Source organism: Esox lucius, chromosome 21 (genome assembly GCF_011004845.1).
Source record: "Esox lucius isolate fEsoLuc1 chromosome 21, fEsoLuc1.pri, whole genome shotgun sequence".
Taxonomy (NCBI): Eukaryota; Metazoa; Chordata; class Actinopteri; order Esociformes; family Esocidae; genus Esox; species Esox lucius.
The window spans coordinates 20,749,929-20,769,914 of record NC_047589.1 but is presented as its reverse complement, the minus strand read 5'-3'; the positions used below and the strand labels follow the sequence as shown (position 1 = coordinate 20,769,914).

Genomic DNA, 19,986 nt, shown 5'->3' with positions numbered 1-19,986 from the left:
CAAATACTAATTTTACCAAGGTATTTACCAATGAATTCATTAAAAATCCTTCAATGTGATTTTCTGTATTTATTTTTCTCATTTTGTCCCTCTCTTTTTAAGTGGGAGAACTTGCACAATTGGTGGCTGACTAAATACTTTTTTGCCCCACTGTAGGGCACTTGTAAGATGAAAAAGACTTGGTGTTGTATAACACATTTACATGTACATCTAGAAGTATTTTTTTTACCTCTTTGAATCTTCACCATGAAGGAAACAATACTGTTGCCTGTAATAGGGCATCTTGTTTTCTGAAATTTTGTCGGCAGTATCAAGGTCTGCCTTCATAATCAATGGGAGGGGACATTAGTGCTGTGACCTAGCGTGTTGGTGTTTTATCACGCAGTTTGGGACTAGCAATGCTAGGCCCGTTTTTACAGGAGCAGCATGGCCCGGCACGTGTACTGTATCAACCTACGCTAATTTCTTCCAGATGAATACTGCCTCAGCGTCTCACAAGATGGACGATTGTTCCTTAGGTTTTCTATTCTAATCAGGACCATATGTGGAGTGTATGAGTGCATAGAGATGTGTCTGTGTGTGTGACATAGTTTGTGTACAATATGTGTGTGCGCAGAAAGAGTTGCTGAGCCATAGGGACCGGGATAGAAGGGATGAAGTATGGGAATGCTTCCATGATCTCATCGTTCAGTTGAATAAAACTGGGACAGATTGGTAATACGTTGAAGGGAAAAGTAATGTTTGGAAATATGCCAGGGTCTCCTTCATGATGGGGGCAGTGGTTAGTTTAGTGAAATTTGTAAACCAATTTGTTATCAGTTATATTAGTCATTATTACCTAATTAATTAATGTATTAATATTGCAGACTCAATGTATGGCTCAGACACAATATAATTAATATGAATGTGTTATTAATGCACCACAGTCATGTCCTATTCATATAACTGAATAAAGCGTGTATTTCTTTGTGTTTTAGAGCGGGGCTCCCAGGGCCAGTTGGACCTGACTGAACTGATTGGAGTTCCCCTCCCCCCCTCGGTGTCCTTCGTCACAGGCTTCGAGGGCTACCCGGCCTACAGCTTCGGCCCCGATGCCAACGTGGGTCGCCTCGCCAAGTCCTTCATCCCCGATCCCTTCTACCATGACTTCGCCGTTACCGTCACCGCCAAGCCCACCACACGACGGGGCGGTATCCTCTTTGCCGTCACCGATGCCTACCAGCGGGTGGTGCACCTGGGCGTGGCGTTGAGCCCGGTCGAGGACGGTTCCCAGCGGGTTCTCCTCTATTACACCGACCCAGGGGTGGGGAGGACCCAGGAGGCGGCGAGCTTCAAGCTGGGCGACCTGACAGGGAGGTGGGCACGATTTACGCTTGCCGTGCAAGGGTCGGAGGTACGTCTCTACATGGACTGCGAGGAGTACCACAGGGTGGCATTCCAGAGGAGCCCTGAGCCCCTCACCTTCGAGGCCAGCTCGGGCATCTTTGTGGGCAACGCAGGCGCAACGGGGCTGGACAGGTTTGTGGTGAGTTGACGGACAGTGTTCCAATATTATTATAATTATTATTTTTTTGTTGTATTTTTTTCCGCCTGGTTTTCATGTAATGCGTATTTGCGTGTTTTGGTTGTTGGGCAGGGCAGTGATGGAGCCAAACATTCAGCAGCGTGCGCACCCAGTGCCAGCCAGGCAGCGGCCCATCCGGGATTAAATCAGACCTCGATCTGATTTAATGTTTGGGTTTGTTGGGATTCAAAAAAGGATTTCCCCCCTATGTGATCCACTGATTTCAATTACTGCCGCCCCCAAAAAACCACCTGTCATGGATCCCAAAGTGTTCAGAAGTGGTCGTAGTGAGTGACAAGCTGATGACACCATGCTTGGTCAGCAAGGGCTAGCGGCATTGCTCACCCCCATGCACTTCACATTAAATCACTGTGGCTTGCCTGGGAATGAGAACGGAGTGAGTCAGAGTGGAGATTGTGACTGGAGGCTGGCCTCGCCCCTTCTGCTGACACGCAGCCGAGCCCAAATGTAACAGTCCGACATTTGTTTTAACGGCATAATAAACATGTCTTTCGATATATACTTTTGTTATCGATTGAACGCGAGGTGAAAGCTACATTTTACTTTCATTGTTAAATTTGGTAATTTGCTGCCTTGCTCAGGGACAAGAAGAACAGGCATTTCACTTTCACTGGTCAACATGTAAATATACCTGTGATACTCCTTTTTCTTTTGCTTGCAAACCTCTCTCCCCTCTTTCGTCTCTGTCTCCCCCTCGATTTCTGTCCCTTTTTTGTCTCGTTCTGCCAGTCTGTTGTGGGTCTGTTTAGCTCCTTGCGCTTGTCTGTCTGTGTGTATTCAAGGCTTATGTTGACAAAATTTGTCTTGACCTTTGAGAACGCTAGTAAGATGCTGTCTTGATCTCTGAGGAATGCTACTAAGATCTATTTGGGGTTTGTGTGTCTATGTGTGTGGTTGACCACAGCAAAATGGATAAGACTCCATCCTTGTTTAGAACCATGTTCTAAAATCAATAGAAACAGTATTGCTTTAATCATATCTACTTCTGCTGCGGGCTATGTTTTATAATGATGTTTCCATTGAAAAACATCATTCATGTCACTGTCATCACAACACTACTCCTTTCAGCAGTCATGTGGTTATAACTGACACAGTGCTGTCTACAACACGATGTGTGTCTGACGCCAGATCGACCTCCCAACTTTGACCCACAGTCCTGGGTCTTGAGCAATGAGGAACCCCTCCTACAGACCGGTGCCTGTCTCTGAGTGCCTGAGTCTGACTGGCAGCGTCTGACCACTCTTCTGTAGCCAGCTCATTTCTGTCACGGCAAGCAGTGTGCAGAAAAGGTCAGTCTGGCCTTTGCGCTTCTGATTGGTGGCAGGTCCTGTCATAACATTAGGTAAGAGGCAAAAACAGCTGTTCCCAACTCCTGCAGCCAGGACACCATTCAGCCCGGTTAAGTTTCTTAGGCCACCTAACCTACTCTCATAGAGTAAATGTAAGCATAAAGGCAACATACATAGTGGTGGACAATACACTTCAAAAAACCCTGGATGCCTTTATTATAAATAGATTGAGGTATAGGCAGCTGATTACCCATAAATATGTTGCTTAGCAGAACTTGCCAGACAGCTCCACATGCATTGCCAATCAATCACCCAGTTTGTTAGCGTGCAGGCACACACTCTTATTTCTGCAACATTTGTAAAAACCATATACACTCACCTAAAGGATTATTAGGAACACCTGTTCAATTTCTCATTAATGCAATTATCTAATCAACCAATCACATGGCAGTTGCTTCAATGCATATAGGGGTGTGGTCCTGGTCAAGACAATCTCCTGAACCCCAAACTGAATGTCAGAATGGGAAAGAAAGGTGATTTAAGCAATTTTGAGCGTGGCATGGTTGTTGGTGCCAGACGGGCCAGTCTGAGTATTTCACAATCTCCTCAGTTACTGGGATTTTCACGCACAACCATTTCTAGGGTTTACAAGGAATGGTGTGAAAAGGGAAAAACATCCAGTATGCGGCAGTTCTGTGGGCGAAAATGCCTTGTTGATGCTAGAGGTCAGAGGAGAATGGGCCGACTGATTCAAACTGATAGAAGAGCAACTTTGACTGAAATAACCACTCGTTACAACCGAGGTATGCAGCAAAGCATTTGTGAAGCCACAACACGCACAACCTTGAGGCGGATGGGCTACAACAGCAGAAGACCCCACCGGGTACCACTCATCTCCACTACAAATAGGAAAAAAAGGCTACAATTTGCACAAGCTCACCAAAATTGGACAGTTGAAGACTGGAAGAATGTTGCCTGGTCTGATGAGTCTCGATTTCTGTTGAGACATTCAGATGGTAGAGTCAGAATTTGGCGTAAACAGAATGAGAACATGGATCCATCATGCCTTGTTACCACTGTGCAGGCTGGTGGTGGTGGTGTAATGGTGTGGGGGATGTTTTCTTGGCACACTTTAGGCCTCTTAGTGCCAATTGGGCATTGTTTAAATGCCACGGCCTACCTGAGCATTGTTTCTGACCATGTCCATCCCTTTATGACCTCCATGTACCCATCCTCTGATGGCTACTTCCTGCAGGATAATGCACCATGTCACAAAGCTCGAATCATTTCAAATTGGTTTCTTGAACATGACAATGAGTTCACTGTACTGAAATGGCCCCCACAGTCACCAGATCTCAACCCAATAGAGCATCTTTGGGATGTGGTGGAACAGGAGCTTCGTGTCCTGGATGTGCATCCCACAAATCTCCATATGGGCCAACATTTCTAAAGAACGCTTTCAGCACCGTGTTGAATCAATGCCACGTAGAATTAAGGCAGCTCTGAAGGCGAAAGGGGGTCAAACACAGTATTAGTATGGTGTTCCTAATAATCCTTTAGGTGAGTGTATATTTACAGGCATCTTCTGCTTTCTTGGACTGGAAAGTGGTGAAAGATAGAAGTCATCATCATTTCCTTCCGCTTATCCGGGGCCGGAGATAGAAATGTTTTGCTAAAAGATGCAGTAGGTTGCACTTTGACCCAATATCACAGCTGGAGGCAATGTACACTGGGGGCAGCTCGGGACACTCCCCCGCTGGAACCCCTCAGGACACTTCTTCGCTGGAGCCCCTCAGGACATTCCCCCGCTGGAACCCCTTAGGACACTCCCCCGCTGGAACCCCTCAGGACACTTCTTCGCTGGAGCCCCTCAGGACATTCCCCCGCTGGAACCCCTTAGGACACTCCCCCGCTGGAACCCCTCAGGACAATTCTTCGCTGGAGCCCCTCAGGACACTCCCCCGCTGGAACCCCTCAGGACATTCCCCCGCTGGAACCCCTCAGGACACTCCTTTGCTGGAACCACTCAGGACACTCCCCCGCTGGAACCCTAGTGGAGCACTGGATATAGTGTTAATCAATCAATCAATCAAATTTATTTTATTAAGCCCTTTTTATGTTAGTAGTTGTCACACAGTGCTTTTGCAAAGCAGCCAACCTGTGGTATTGTGGTTGCAAGTTAAACTCTTCTGCATAATTTCAGCCACAAGTTTTAAAAGTTCAGGAGACAGAACAGTTCCCTGTATTTGTTTGTGTTCTTGGTCATCCGTTTTGTATTATATTGTATTTTGAGTTCAATTGTTACAATATGTTTGAAATTGGTTGTGCATAACATCCTGAATTGCATCTTCCAAGCACTTACATTAACAAAAAAGGCCATAAATGGAGACAAGGTAAACTAGTTGTGTCTGGGGGTGGCAGCACGACCTCTTAACCAGAGGTCAGGAACTGCAGCTCAGCCAGGACTGATTTATGTACATTAACATAATTAATGTAAAGAGACAATGGTGTGTTCTTGTGACTTTTTCTTAATGTATCAGTGATGATGGAATCATTGCTGAACAGGAATGACGTTAGTGTTCTTTCCTACTTTGAAGGTTTACTGATTATAATGTACTTGAAGATTAATTCAACAAAATGCTTGAGTGAATGCTAATTTAAAACACCCCAGTTTTCTGTTCTTTCCTGCTTGCCATTTAAGATGGATTTCAGAAAAACAGAAAACTCACTGTTGTTTTGCACATTCATTGTTTATTTGCAACTGCTGTTTACGGACCCAACAGATGGACTTGATTAGGTTTACCCAGACTCTCCTCTTCCTCTCCTTCTCTCCACTTGTTTCCTAGATGATATTTTGGATTGAAAGCAGGTGTATGCCCTCTGGATGGACCCCTAAACAGATCACATCTAAACTTGCCTTTGTCCATTTGTGTCTCTGTCATTGTTATGCAGACCGGTTTACTGTATGTGCTGTTGAGAGCAGTTTCCTTGTCTTCAAGATTTTTGTTTTAGTCCAATTGTGGCACCTTTCTCCGCAAAGACGGTGTGTGTTTCTGGCTTAACTATATAAAGGGGACAACGATTTCCCCAAAGTACAGTTTAATCAGAAAAAATTGGCTGCTGGGGAAAATTTCTTAGTATCTATTTTGGTAAAGGCAACATTTGTGTGTGTGTTTGGGTGGGAGATCCTGGATTTACTGCAAATATATCTGACAATTTGTCCCCACAAGAATCCTTTAAGAAAAAGGCTTTTTGGCATAGATGTTATGTTTAGGCATTATGGGTTAGGGTTATGTTAGATTTAGGTATACATTTTTCAGATAATTTCATTTTTTCTAGTCCTCCACAAGAATAGAAAAACAAATGTGTGTATTTGTGTGTTTGTGTGTGAGGGTACAAGTCTTGATGCACTCCTGAGTGTACATAAGCATGTGTGAGGGGGGGAGCTGTAATTGTGGCATCAGCTATATTCCATTGTCATGAGAAGCAGCGCAGAAATTGAATTAGAGATTCCAGACTTCTCTCATACAGTCAGACTCAGTATCTGTGTGTGTGATTGCTTCTGGACCAAGATGGAAGAGGCGCTGTACATCAAGCTTCAATGGGTCAACTGTTGCACACATTGACCCACAATATGCTGTTTACTTTCTGGGCTTACGTCGTTCAACTTTTGACTCTCTCTCTGTCTCCCCCTCCAGGGTTCTATTCAGCAGCTGGTTCTGAAGGGAGACCCCACAGCCCCAGACGACCAATGTGAAGAGGATGACCCGTATGTGAGTGGGTTCCCATTACTGCCCCAAAGCTTCTTTCCCTTAGATCAGTGTTTCCCCCACCCTTTCCTAAGGACTGCTTGACGTTTCTCTCCCCAATGGCATGAATTCCAATTTGTGAATACCAAACCGTGGCGCAGTTAGTCAGAATGCTCTCGATTGTGCAGCGGGAAAAGTTCACAAGGATCTTGGAAGACAGGCGGGCCTTCTTCAGCCTCTTCAAATAGTACAGGCACTGCTGCACCTTTCCGACCAAGGCTGAGGTGTTGAAGGGTCGAGGAGAGGTCCGGGATGATGTATACGCCCAGGAATTTGAAGCCGGACACACGCTCCACCTCAGTGTGCTCCAAAGCAAATCCGGTGTCTGTTTGGTTTTAAACATCACATCTCTGTATCATTTATGGACCGCACCACTGAGGCCTTCTCCAATTTGTAATGGTTGACTTCATCATGAATATGCTTGATTGGCCAATCCCTAATGAACGCAAGGGACATTCCTCCTGATATACTGTAATTCCCACTAATTTGATGACCTGAAAATCATGGAGACACGGAATGTTGAATGTCAGAACACGTTAATCGAGGAAGAGTCCTCTATTTATCTACATTGTTTTGTCATTCGGCAGACACTCTCATACACAGTTGCAGTAGCGAGGGCATATATTTACATGACTGTTTTTGTACTGGCCCCGGTGGGAACTAAACTCACAACCCTGTGCATTGTGGGTGCCAGGCAGTACCAACTCAGCAAAACAGTCGCTACTCTCTAGACCCGTGAGTCCTATGTTCTGTCCTCCATTACCCAGACGAGCACACCTGTTTCAACTTTCAGCTATCAACAAAGCCCCAAAGATAGGAATCCGATGGGTTGGGGAACAACCAACATGTGTGCTGTTGTTGGTGCTCAGGACTGGAGTTCAGAACCGCTGACCTGGTCCTAAGGTCTCCAGGCTGTTTGTTGGATCATACCTCCCTCTAGTGGTATGAACATCGCAGGGCTGGTTATAGGCTCTTACCACCTTCTAGTGGTCACAAGGGAGGGCAGTTTGTCGCAGGGCAGTTTGTGGGATCTGTCTTGTGGTGATCAGAATTTCATTGCTGGTTTAGTCTGGCTTGCCATAGGGCCTGACATATTCATTAGCTTGTTTTGAAAACATAATTTGTGTTGTTTCTTCTGCTTTTTCCCCTCAATTTTAAAGTATTACTGTATGCACAGGCATGAGTTATTGCTTCTTGAAAAAGCACTGGACAATTGATAGAACAGTTTAGGGAATTGCAAAGTGATATGTCATTACTGAAGTGTTATATTTCGAGACTTCAGGGTTGTTATTACATTAAGTTCCCTGTTTAATGGGCTGTGATGCTCCTTCAGGCATCTGGCTATGGGAGTGGAGATGTCTCAGACGACACAGAAACTCTGGATGAAGTGAAGAAGATAGTGGAGGAGAGGGAGTACTCCATGGTGAGTCACACACACACATCCACATACAAACATACATACAAATTCATATAAACGCATACATACACACAGATAAACTGTACATATTAAACATACACGCTTACATACACGCATGTACACACCCATTAAAATCCAACCAATAGTATTTAAACATATACAAGAAACACACCTTTGTACAATATCAAATCACAGTCACATTCAACAGCTCCTGCTTGAATGTTGTGTGCCACTGAATTAATTTCAAGCACTGCTGGAAATTTTGCTTCTAGAAAATATCTGCTGTAGTGGTTGTGTTTGTTTGTTTTCGTGAAACATTTTAATGTGGTTATATTTGTATATTTTATTATCTGTCAAAATGTAATCAAATATACTGTTAACTTGTGAGTATAAATGAAGGTAAAATGTAAGTCACTCTGGATATGTATCTACTAAAAGACTAAAATGTAAATGTACTGAAAAAAGTAATATTTGATGACATTTCAATATGCCATAAGGATATAGTAGTTTACAAAATACTGGTCTTTTGGGGCCATTCCTCAAAAACCTGTAACACCTCTGGCCTAGACTAAAACTCTAACAAAATACCTACAACCCATTTTCTAAAAAAGTTGGGATGCTGCATAAAATGCACATAAAAACAGAATGCAATGATTTGCAAATCATTCATCCCTATATTTAATGTTGAAACTGAGAAGAGTTATTGTTTTTGGAAAAATACATGCCCATTTTGAATTTGATGCCAGCAACATGTTTCAAAAACTTTAAGACAGGGGCATGTTTACCACTGTGTTGCATCACCTCTTCTTTTAACAACACTTTGTAAGTGTTTGGGAGCTGAGTAGACCAATTGCTGCAGTTATAAAAGTGGTCCCAAAAGTGGTTCCCATTCTGCTTGATGTAGGATTTCAACAGTTCAGGGTCTCCTTTGTTGTATTTTTTGTTACACAATGTGCCAAATATTTTAAATGGGTGTCAGGTCTGGGCTGCAGGCAAACCAGTTTACCACCCAGACTCTATTACTACGGAGCCATGCAGTTGTAATACGTTGAGGAATGTGGTTTGGCAGGCTTTCCCTGAAAAAGTTGTCTGGATGGCAGCATATGTTTCTCCAAAATGTCATGTGCACTAATGCACCCCCATACCATCATGCATGCTGGCTTTTGAACTGTGCGCTGATAACAAGCCGGATGGTCCCTCTCCTCTTTAGCCCGGAGGACACGATGTCCATGATTCCCAAAAATAATTTTTATGTGTCAGACCACAGGACAATTTTCCATCTCATCTCAGTCCATCTTTAATGAGCTTGGGCCCAGAGAAGGTGGCGGCATTTCTGAATCTTGTTTATATCTGGTTTCTTCTTTACATGGTAGAGTGTTAACTTACATTTGTGGATGCAGTGACAAACTGTATTCACACACATTGGTTTTTGGAAGTGTTCCTGAGCCTAAGCAATACTGTCCACTACAGAATCGTGTCTATTTTTAATTCAGTGCAGCCTGAGTGCCCGAAGATCATGGCCATCCAACATTGGTTTTCAACCTTGTCCTTTGCATACAGATTTATCCGGAAGCTCTGAATCTTTTAATGATATTGTGTACTGTAGACAGGAGCACAGCCCCACCTGTTGTCAACAGAAAGAACTGCAACAAAATTATGTTATAATTTATTATCTATGAATATAGCATCTTCCTAAATTGCATATCATTTGTGTTAGGATTTTATTTCAGGTTCATTGGTCCCTGTCTGGCTACTTCAGACTGCGTTCTACCGATTCAAGTTCGCAGTAGTAGGCCATAGGCTAAGCGTGAATGTGGGGCTTGCCCCTCTCACACAATGCAATGTACATTGTACGTGTGAAAATATTAATACACATTCTCAGAATGTTAGTGTGATCAATGTAGATCACACGAATTTGATGCCAAGTGGGGCTGACAGCTGGTAGCCCCACTAAAGTGTCATTTCGTATTTCAGACCTGAATGGCTGTCTGTCTGTCTGGCGCCAACATTATTCAGCATTATTCTCCTCCTTAATTTGGAGGAGAAACTTGAAGTAAAGCGACTTGGTGCCCATCAACCACAGGATACTGTCATCACTCAAACTGCTGGTAAAAATAACTGTGGGTTTAACGTGGAGTGGTTTTTTCTATTTTCCATGCCTGCTATTTGGTGGAGATGCTACTTGGTCGAGGACGGGTTACAAACATCTTTCTGAGAGGATTGCAAAACATGAGAGCAGCGGGAGTCATCTGGACAATGCTGTGACATTGGGCTTACTTGGAAGGGTAAATGTCGCAGCCCAAGTGCAATGCAGTTTGGGAAAACCGCGCTGCGCTGCTCCTGTGTATGGAGGACATATGCACACAACCAGGATGGGAGGAGCCCACCCTAAGTGAGGCATATGGCCTGTCAAAAGAACTCCGGGACCGAGCCTTTCTGCAGCTGCTGGAATTTTCTTTCTTCCTTATGCCAGAAGTTGATGTTTTATACAACACTCGGTGCATCTGGTATTAGCAGTGTGCTCACCCGTTTCAAGGAGAATGTCCAGAATATGCGGAAGCAAACTGATGAATGGGCTGCCACCGTTCACGATGGAGCAGACGAGCCAGGCCGACGAGTAATCAACACAGCACCGGTGATGAAGGAGGCATGCGACACAGTCATCTCCCAGGTGGAGCAGGGGTTTTCACAAAGTGACCACCTGATCGCTGCCAAGCTGGTTGACAGCTCACTCTTCCCACAATTTGTCCTGTCATTCCCTACATCTGAGCTTGACTGTGCGGTGAAACTATGGCCTCTAGGAAACTAGGAAAAGTTTAAGTCTGAGCTGACCACTCTGTACCGCCACACTGAGCTTCACACTAGTAAGACGGCCCTGTCTCTGTTAAGATCCATCCATGAGAACAACCTAGAGGAGGCTTTTGCTGAGACCATCACTCTGCTGAAAATTATCATAACACCTATGACGACATCCGAGTCAGAGAGGAACTTTTCTACCTTGAAGAGGGTAAAAACCTTCACTCGCAATACCATGGGACTCAACGCATTGGTCATGTTGTCTATCGAAAGCCAGCTAATTCATTAGTTACATTACTTAATTCCCAAAGTCATCGAAAAGTTTGCCCAAAAGGAAGAACCGCCGTGCCACCTTTTTCTTCAAGTGACCCCTCAGCCTTGGTGAGTGAAAGCATATTTTATCATCCTGCCTTTGTGGTGCTGGTCCGTGCATTGGTCATATTTTTGTGCTGGATCGATTGACATGGTGACGAGTGTCAGTGTGTCCATGCTTATCTATTAAGGTTGTTGTCATAGAATGGTTCTGTATCCCTAAAAAGTTGTCTTTCTGCTTTGTTGTGGCCTTCAGTGGTGTTGAGCTCATTGCTGTTTGTGTACGGCCCTGTAGGCACATTGGTTCTGAGCTTGGTTGCATTGCTAATTTAGGTTTGTAAATGTGACAGTGGTAATTTGACATGTGTGTGAGAGAGAAGGAGAGCCATTACACAAGGTCTCTCTCTCGCTCTTCAGTATGTGTACTTCAACTCCTGGTAGAAGCAAGCCACTCTGTCGTTAAGTGTTTTGTGGAGCCACGCTGTTTGTTGATGTGTTAAATAAACACATCAGTAGCAAGAGGGAGTTTTGTAGCTTTACTGGTGTGTATCCTATATTTTGAAATGGTTTGTGCCCCACAATTTATTACTTTTTTACATATAAAAACGCCTCTGACTGCAGATGAGGAAATCCGCAATCTCTCAGCAATTTTGTGTTGAGATGTGTTGGGATGCTATTTTTATACCCAATCATGTTACTGACCTGTTGAGAATTAACTAAATTGGGAGATTTTCCACCAGGTTTTTTATAACCATTACTCACTTTTTCCAGTATTTTGTTGACCCTGTCACAAAATGGGGAACGTGTTGCTGGCATCAAATTCAAAGTGGACATATATTTTTCATGAAGAAATTACTTTTGTCAGTTTCAACATTTGATATTGTACTATTCTCTGTTGAATATAGGGTTTAAATGATATGCACATCATTGTGTTAGGTTTTTCTTTACATTTTACACTGCGCCCCAAATTTTGGAAATGGGGTTGTACAATAACACGTCAACCAAATGTACACTTTCTGCATCCATCCTCCCACAATGCATTTACTGTACATCCAGAATCATGTGACCGGGCTGTCATCCAACTCAAACTACTCCTCTTATAGGACTGGGGAGTCGTCCAACTGAAACGTGTCCTCTTACTAAGGCCAGTTGGGACAGACACATGGAGATAGACCATTCCTTCTGCCAGGTTTTCTGTCTGAGAAGTAGTGTTAGATCAGCCAGGTCTGGCTTCATGTTCCTGGACCAAGTCTGTAAGAAAACATGTCCTCCTCATTCATCAGTGGGGGACATTTCCAAACACACCCATTAGATGAGAGCAAGATGGTTAATCCCAGTAGCTGGCTCGTCGTATCAGAGACGCTCACAGGATGAGGATGGGGTTTACAAGGTCTGTGGCCCCATGTGTTTGTCTACTCAACCATGGCCAGCCTGGAGTGTTTTGTGGCTGACATTAACGCAGCCGGGAGGGAGGGAGTGAATGAGCCTTGGGAAATGTGAGGAGGTGGGAACTGTGTGTCAACAGACTTTGCATCGTTTTAAGTACACATTTTTCAGGGTTGAAGCATGAAACAGCATTTCCCCAAAAGACATGTTTTCTAAAAACATTTGGACGTTTCTATGCTGGTGCCTCTCACTGATAATCTTACTGATCCAACATTGTTTAAGTGAGCGAATGGATAGGAAATACAATAAAACAAAATATGGCACAAGACAGACACGACATGCCACAGACTTTGAAAAGGAAATACTTACATTTAAATAAATGACCTGGTTAAAGCTTTCTTGACTAATGCTAACTAACCACTGGGTGGTGACAAAACACATCTTACAGAACTTGGCACACAGAACGTGAGAGAACGTGACACCTCCTTTTACATCTGAACCCCCCCCCCCATCCCTGTACCTTTCTAAGTAGATTATTGATCTTTTGTAATTGTAAGTGTTTTTATTAAATATAGAGTTGGTAGTATGCGGTTTCATCTGTAACTGTACTCTGTTATATGTTTGATGTAGACCCGAGGACAAATAGCATCTGCAGGTGTAATACCTAATGGGGATCATAAACAAAAATTCCCCCCTTCTCTGTCCTACATTCCCCAACCTCTCCACACCCCCTCAGCCAGAAGAGCCAGGGAGCACCCCGGTGCGCGCCCCTCCCACCGAGGCATCGCCCGGTGATGAAGAGGAGGATGTGGACGAGACCCCGGGCCAGGCTGTAGAGCTGACCGCTGAGAGAGGTGAGATGGGTTGCGTAGGGATGGCTGTACGGATAGTTCCTGACTCAAAGTGTGAAACGAAAAATCAGTGCGCGGTGCTGAGGTGGAAGAGGATGGAGCGCTGGATCGAGCCTCGCACAGCTGCCTGATCCCCCAAACCTTCCGTTAAACGCAAGCTTGAAGTATCAGGCATCTGCACAAGGCTGTTCTACATCGTCATGGGAGCAGAAGGAGGCTGTTTTTCACAGATCCTCTGTAGCTCAATTTATAGAGCAAATTCAAGAGTGAACCAAAAGGGATGAAATGTGTCCGCAATAGATGGTATGTAAGATGGTCAGATGATATAAATATAAGCCACTGCGTGAATGCATAATTTCCTCATGTGGCATTGACATGGAGAACCACCAGGGGGCAATAGAATATGTAGAGGCTCAGAGCCTTTTTGGCGTATTTCAAATGTTCTGTATCTTTTGCAACAGGACAAAGTGGCATAGCGGAGGCAGCCTTTAAACCAAGAATTGTAAGTAAACTTTTGTTGGTTTGAATGACAGATCTAAGGAATCTCACTGGCTTATATTACCTGACCCGCCAACAAAAACGAATCACTGCTTGTCAGTATTCCATATCACCAAACTAGATGTTCTCATGGTGTGCCATTCCCCCTCCCTCTAGGGAAAGCCCAGTCAGAAAGGAGAACAAGGAGACCCAGGGCCTGTTGGCCCCCCAGGTATCCCCGGGCTCCCAGGTCAATACAGTGAAGGAGAGCCAGGACCCAGGGGCCCCCAGGGGCCTCCAGGACAAGCAGGAACACCTGGAGCACCCGGCAAAGACGGCCAGCCTGTAAGAGCCTGTTTGTTCCCACAACAACCCCTGCCCTGACCTCTTATAGGTCATGTTTATTATTGTATTGTTGTCCAAATGAATCCCTCTTCTAGTGGCCAGTTCTGTTTAGTTATGGTAGTTTAATTTGGTCTCTCTGGTTTCCCAGACAGTGTCGGTGGAGCACTGAACAACCCTCTGACTGATTTGCCATGCTGTGCAACGCAAAAATAAACAGAGAACTTGACAGTTGGCAGACGAAATGAGATCTATTGTCTGTCTCTTCGTCCTGAATCCAGAAAATTATTTTTATTTATGTGGTTTGGCTTGCTTTTCGCATTTTTCACCAATATTGTTCAGTTCAATTTGTGTTCTCTGTCTGAAATTCTGTCTATAAACATCTGCTATTGTCTCCTTTTAAGCTGCCATTTAGATGGTTTCTAGCTGACAGACATTGTCCATGAAAGCAGTTTTTTGATGTGGCTGCACACTCTTCTGGGGACAAAAATAGTTTGGGGTCTTTTATTGTGTGTTTTTGTGTTTTCCAGGGCAATCCAGGGAAAGATGGCAAACGTGTAAGTTTTCTTCCTGCATGTCAGTACTTATCACGAATGATGAATTCATTTCTTAGGACATCTTTAGGACACAATCACGATTTCTCTGAGCTGAGATCAATATTTTTCATGCCAGACAGTCCTCCGTTTCTGTATTTATTTTTGTTCTCACCCGAGATGCCTTACAGAACATAAGACATAACAAAGACTTGACCCTGTCCTCATGCTGTTTCATACAATTAATATGTTTCTCCTTCCACTGTGCACACACACACACACACACAGGCCCAGCATCCACACAACCTGCCAATACCTCACATGTGTGCACCATACCCAGTCCTGTAACTAGCAGTGGAAGAAGGAGGAATTTATTCATTTGGAAATGTTTTTTAAAAAATGTTGAGTGAACCAGCCTTGTTAGTTGTAGTCCAAAACGTGTGACTGTTTATTTAGAACTCACGGGCCCTGACATCGGAGACGACTGGAGGAGACTTGATCTTCTACGGTGGTCTCTCTGGTAGTGTTTGATCTGTTATCTGCAAATCAATTGGGGGACAAGAACACCTGATCACTTGGGGGGTTTGATTGACTCTGCCACCTAGGGTCGTGACCTCTGTGGGGGGAGACGTGGTGCTCCTTGTGTGTAGTGTTCATCTGTACGTGTGTGTGTGTCTGTGGGTGTATGTGTTACAATCGCTGTTGTGATTTGTGAAGGTTCCTCTTAGGGAATGAGATAACTGTGGTAGTAAATATCAGGCAGATGTTCTCTTTGAACATGTGTGCTTATAAGACTGAGATAGAAAGGCCACACATGAATCCAATCTCCCTCTGCTGCCAGTCCACCAATCATTGTTAGAAAGCCTACAGTTTTTTTAAATAAGTTTTTCTTTCATGTTTCTTGAAGCAGCCGGTTCATGTGTTGAAAATCTCCTCTGACTGTTTTTCACCACAGGGGGAAACTGGAATTCAGGGATTCCCAGGCTTGCCAGGAGATCCTGGTCCCAAAGGAGACAAGGTGAGAAGAACCTGTTACAGACTGTACATGTCGTTCAAGTGGTCCGAACTCAGGACCCTTGGGTTATTTGGCTGTTGCGTCTCTTCTGCTCAGGGCCAGCATCAGGCCATATCAGCTTAGGGTACTTCCACCCATAATTTAATGTTTCGGTTTATGATTTCCTACATTTGTGTCAGTGGGGATTTCTTGAAGACTGCAAGGGAAGCTCGGCTTACCCTATAATGTCAAAAAAAATTATGGTCAAAGATGTACTATTGTGTAAATATTTTACTGAAAAAAAATGCTTAAAACACATTCATCTCTGAAACAAGTTAGTTCAGAATCAGCTACAGGTCATCTGACTCGATTTTCTTCTCAAACAATCCCGCAGCGTCACAGTGCATTTCCCTGTTGAAGCCGAGTGTCCATTGACTTCAATGGGGCTGCTTAGAACAGTTTTTTTCAGTGCTCCGAAAGTAGACGGTGATTGGATAAATGCTTTCGATTATGTCCCGCCCACGGACGCTCAGCATCTCTGGGGGTGAATGAGGAGTGGGCTGGCCCGGACTCTGGGCTTCCGCGTGATGATTGGAGGATCTGACGATCTGTCAAACTGTATCTCCTTTTGACTGATTTCTCAAGTGTATTCGAAAGACAAACTGCTGCAATATTTCTTCATATTTGTTTGGCGAAATAGCTAGCTGATTTGCATCATACATTTCACACAATTATAGGCTACACCACAATACTTGTTTCAGTTTTACAAAGTTTAATATATATTTTTTAGTTCATTCATTCATTCATATACAGTTGTAGGCTAGGCTAGCATCGTACGCGGGTGAAACTGCGCACGATGGCAGACAGTGCTAATATTGTCAACCTGATTTTAGCAAAGACATTTTGAAGTCTTCCTTCCAATTTTAAATATATCATAAATCCTCCAAAACTGCACAAATGTTGAGTAAAAACATTAATAAACAGTAAAATTATATTTGTAAAAAAAAGATATAATATATATATATATATATATATATATATATATATATATATATATATTGTTCTGTTACAAAATTAAATGTTATATAAATGTTAGACCCCAAAGACCCAGAGTGTCACTACAAATGAAGACCATCAGAGGGTTATAATGTTGGCCAAAAATGAGCTTCCCCTCTTTGAAAGACCAGCAGCCGTCACTGACCCATTGGCCCTTTGTCTGTCATAATTTGTTGCCCCAGAAGACTTAATAAATCATTGATAGTTATTTAAATAACTGACATAGTGCATTGCATTAGTTATCTTATTGATACCAGTGAAGATCTGTTTCACTTTAGCTGCTCTTGTGGAGTGAGCAGAGGATGGGATATTTTCTGTACAAAATGGCTAATAAATAAGTTTAACTGAAATACATACAGTTATAAATAAATCACATTCACCTGGTTCAAACTGTAGGGTGATCCTGGAACGGGAAAACCTGGCCCCCCCGGACCTCCTGGACCACCGGGTCGACCCAGCTCCTCCAGATACCTGGTACGTAGTGGGAGAAACCTAACTTTGATGTGTGATTCGATGGATGGATGGACGGATTTGATAATTGGTTGGTTGATTGATTCAACAGGTCATTTAATGGTGTTAGTAACAGTTGATGTGGTTTGCAGAACGGTGTGGATGGTTCAGGATTCGAGGACTTTGACAGCGACACAGAGATTATAGCAGTGAGTTGTCATCCCTTATTTACATTTTTACATTTGATACTTCAGTCACTTGGCAGATGCTCTTATCCAGAGTGACTTACAGTAAGTTCATACATTTTATGGGGCAGCCAAGAGCCCAGAGGCGTCTGAACGAAGAGCCTGGGTAGGGATTTAAGGTTTGAGCATTGCCTGAAGGAAGGGAGGAGAAGCTCCTCTGGTTTCTCCAGAGGCAGGAACCATGTCCATAAAGCGACTTTGAGCTCCAACTGGAAGCCAGTGTACAGTAGATTACATTAGATTAGATTCAACTTTATTGTCATTGAACAGTACAAGTACAGTACAATGAAATGCAGTGTAGCGTAGGAAGAGGCCTTATGAAGCCCTAAAATCTGACCTATAGTCACAAACACCCTTCGGTTACACACAATTAGTTATCACTTCTGCATTATTCCAGGTCCCAGTGTTTTGCACGAGCATGTAACATGGCGAGATCCAGAATTGAACAAACAAGGCAGTTGTCTAAGGGTTGATGCTGGGCTACGGTTACCAAAGGTTAACTAATATCAACAACCCTTTAAAGATTGTATGTCATCTTTGTAAACTAAGCTACAGACATCTACTGCCCATCTACATCTGCTGGTCCTGCAGGGCTTCTGATGTTCACAGATATCTCCAACTATCTCAAACCCTCTGTGCAGTTGTAGAAAGTATTGTAAATATAAACCCTCAAGTTAGGGAATGCCTTTGGTGTTTAATATGGGTATTTCAGCAAAGAGTATGTTTTATTTTATTTGCCAGTACATTTCAGTTGTTAATGTTTTGTCGTCGAACTGTTGGCAGTTGTTAAATAATTGAAGAGCTAACAAATAATTCTGGTGTTGATTTGGATACTTTTTTAGGCAAATTTTTCTTAAACCATATTGTCTAATTAAGAGGTACATGTCTAATAGCTTTGCTGTCCTATCCTGGACGATTCAACATAAAATAGAAGTGGACAGTCATGAAAAAGTATTAAATAAAGGAAAAGGAGATAAAGATGCTTTACATTCGTGCTATTTGTTAGCATTAATGGTAATGTTATTGTTCTCTCTTTATCTAGGGCCGTCCTGGTCCCCCTGGTCCCCCAGGGCTGCCTGGGCCCCCGGGTCCCTCTGAGAGCCTTTTGGCCTTAGCCGGGGTTCCTGGGACGCCTGGAAAAGATGGGAAGGATGGAGAGATTGGTAAACCTGGACCGCCGGTGAGTCATCAAACACTTTACTGAAACTATTGCTCTCACTTATACTGTTAATGCCAGTGAGTTGTAAAATGGTGCCATCCATCTATCCTTGTAGTTTTAAGGGTCAATCAGGCAGCTGTTATAGCATAATTTGCATCCTGTGGAGAGGCCAGTTCTCTTACATTCCAACCCACATGAGTCATGACTGCCCACATTTAAAACTGTATTGTGGACACATCTACACTTTAAATCAGTCAGTTTACATTCTTCTCCTGGCCGCTGTTTCAGGTGAATATGGAGTGGTTTAGGGGGTCTGGTTCTGGGTTTGGTTCAGGTCTGGTTTTGGGTTTCGATACAGCTTTCTTTCTGGAGAGGTGCCATAGTCTGGTCCATTTGGGTCATTGAGACATTGGGCCAGAAAGGCAGCATTTCCCCCAAACTTTTATTCTAAGCTCCATGTTTCTCAGCCCCAGCCATGTCTGCAAATGAATGATCCATATGCTGCAGAACCATAACCAATTAGTGTGTGTATGTGTGTGAAGGGTTACAAATCCATTTAGGGTTAGGGTTACGGTTATTATTCACAAATGAATGATCCATATGCTGCAGAACCATAACCAACTAGTGTGTGAGTGTGTGTGAAAGTTACAAATCAATTTTGAAGAACAAAGCACCACCAGAAAATGAACAGCATGGAACCACAGGGGCGTGCCAAAGATTTGTCAAACCCAGTGGTAACCTTCAGGCAACCTTACAGCAGTCTCTTGAGCTGCCCAACTCAGCTTTAACACATTGCTGACAGATAGATGACATGAGATTCCTGGAAACCATTTGTATAACCTATGTTTACCCCTGAAACCCAGCAATTTGTTCTCTTCACTAAAGCCAAGAATGTCCTCGAGGCCCGTACTTCATGTGAATGATTGAACAGATGATCGAGGAACCCAGAAAATCGTTGTTGCTGAGTTAAGGTGACCTCAGAGCTGGACACTAATCTGGCTGTGTTGACGATTTGTAGAGTAGATGATGCTTGCTGGGGGTTGGGGGCTTGCCTGTATGTTTTGTGAGCAAATCTTCTCCTTTGCTATAATAAACACAACACCAGCCAGGGTGTATTGCTCGTTGGGTGGTCTGGCTTTTCTCCTCCATGCCTGGCCTGCTCACCTCAGAAAATGTACTTAGCTCTGACATCTTGCCTGTTCAAAGCCAGGGACTGTTATCACAAAGCACTATAGGAAATCCCTGGTCCAAGTTTGCACGAACCACTGATAAAATGTAATCTCCT

General features: G+C 43.6%; 1 protein-coding gene across 1 annotated transcript in view; it reads left to right on the top strand.

Moving 5' to 3' along the window:
• The window catches only part of col15a1a (collagen, type XV, alpha 1a), a 72,040-nt gene that overhangs the window by 28,932 nt on the left and 23,122 nt on the right, over positions 1-19,986 (top strand). Inside the window, exons 3-13 of the mRNA XM_010885705.3 lie at positions 978-1,525; positions 6,573-6,647; positions 8,017-8,106; positions 13,331-13,448; positions 13,907-13,947; positions 14,100-14,267; positions 14,795-14,821; positions 15,753-15,815; positions 17,244-17,321; positions 17,450-17,506; positions 18,585-18,722. Coding sequence (XP_010884007.2) covers positions 978-1,525; positions 6,573-6,647; positions 8,017-8,106; positions 13,331-13,448; positions 13,907-13,947; positions 14,100-14,267; positions 14,795-14,821; positions 15,753-15,815; positions 17,244-17,321; positions 17,450-17,506; positions 18,585-18,722 — 1,403 coding nt within the window. The remainder of the gene's footprint in view (positions 1-977; positions 1,526-6,572; positions 6,648-8,016; positions 8,107-13,330; positions 13,449-13,906; positions 13,948-14,099; positions 14,268-14,794; positions 14,822-15,752; positions 15,816-17,243; positions 17,322-17,449; positions 17,507-18,584; positions 18,723-19,986) is intronic.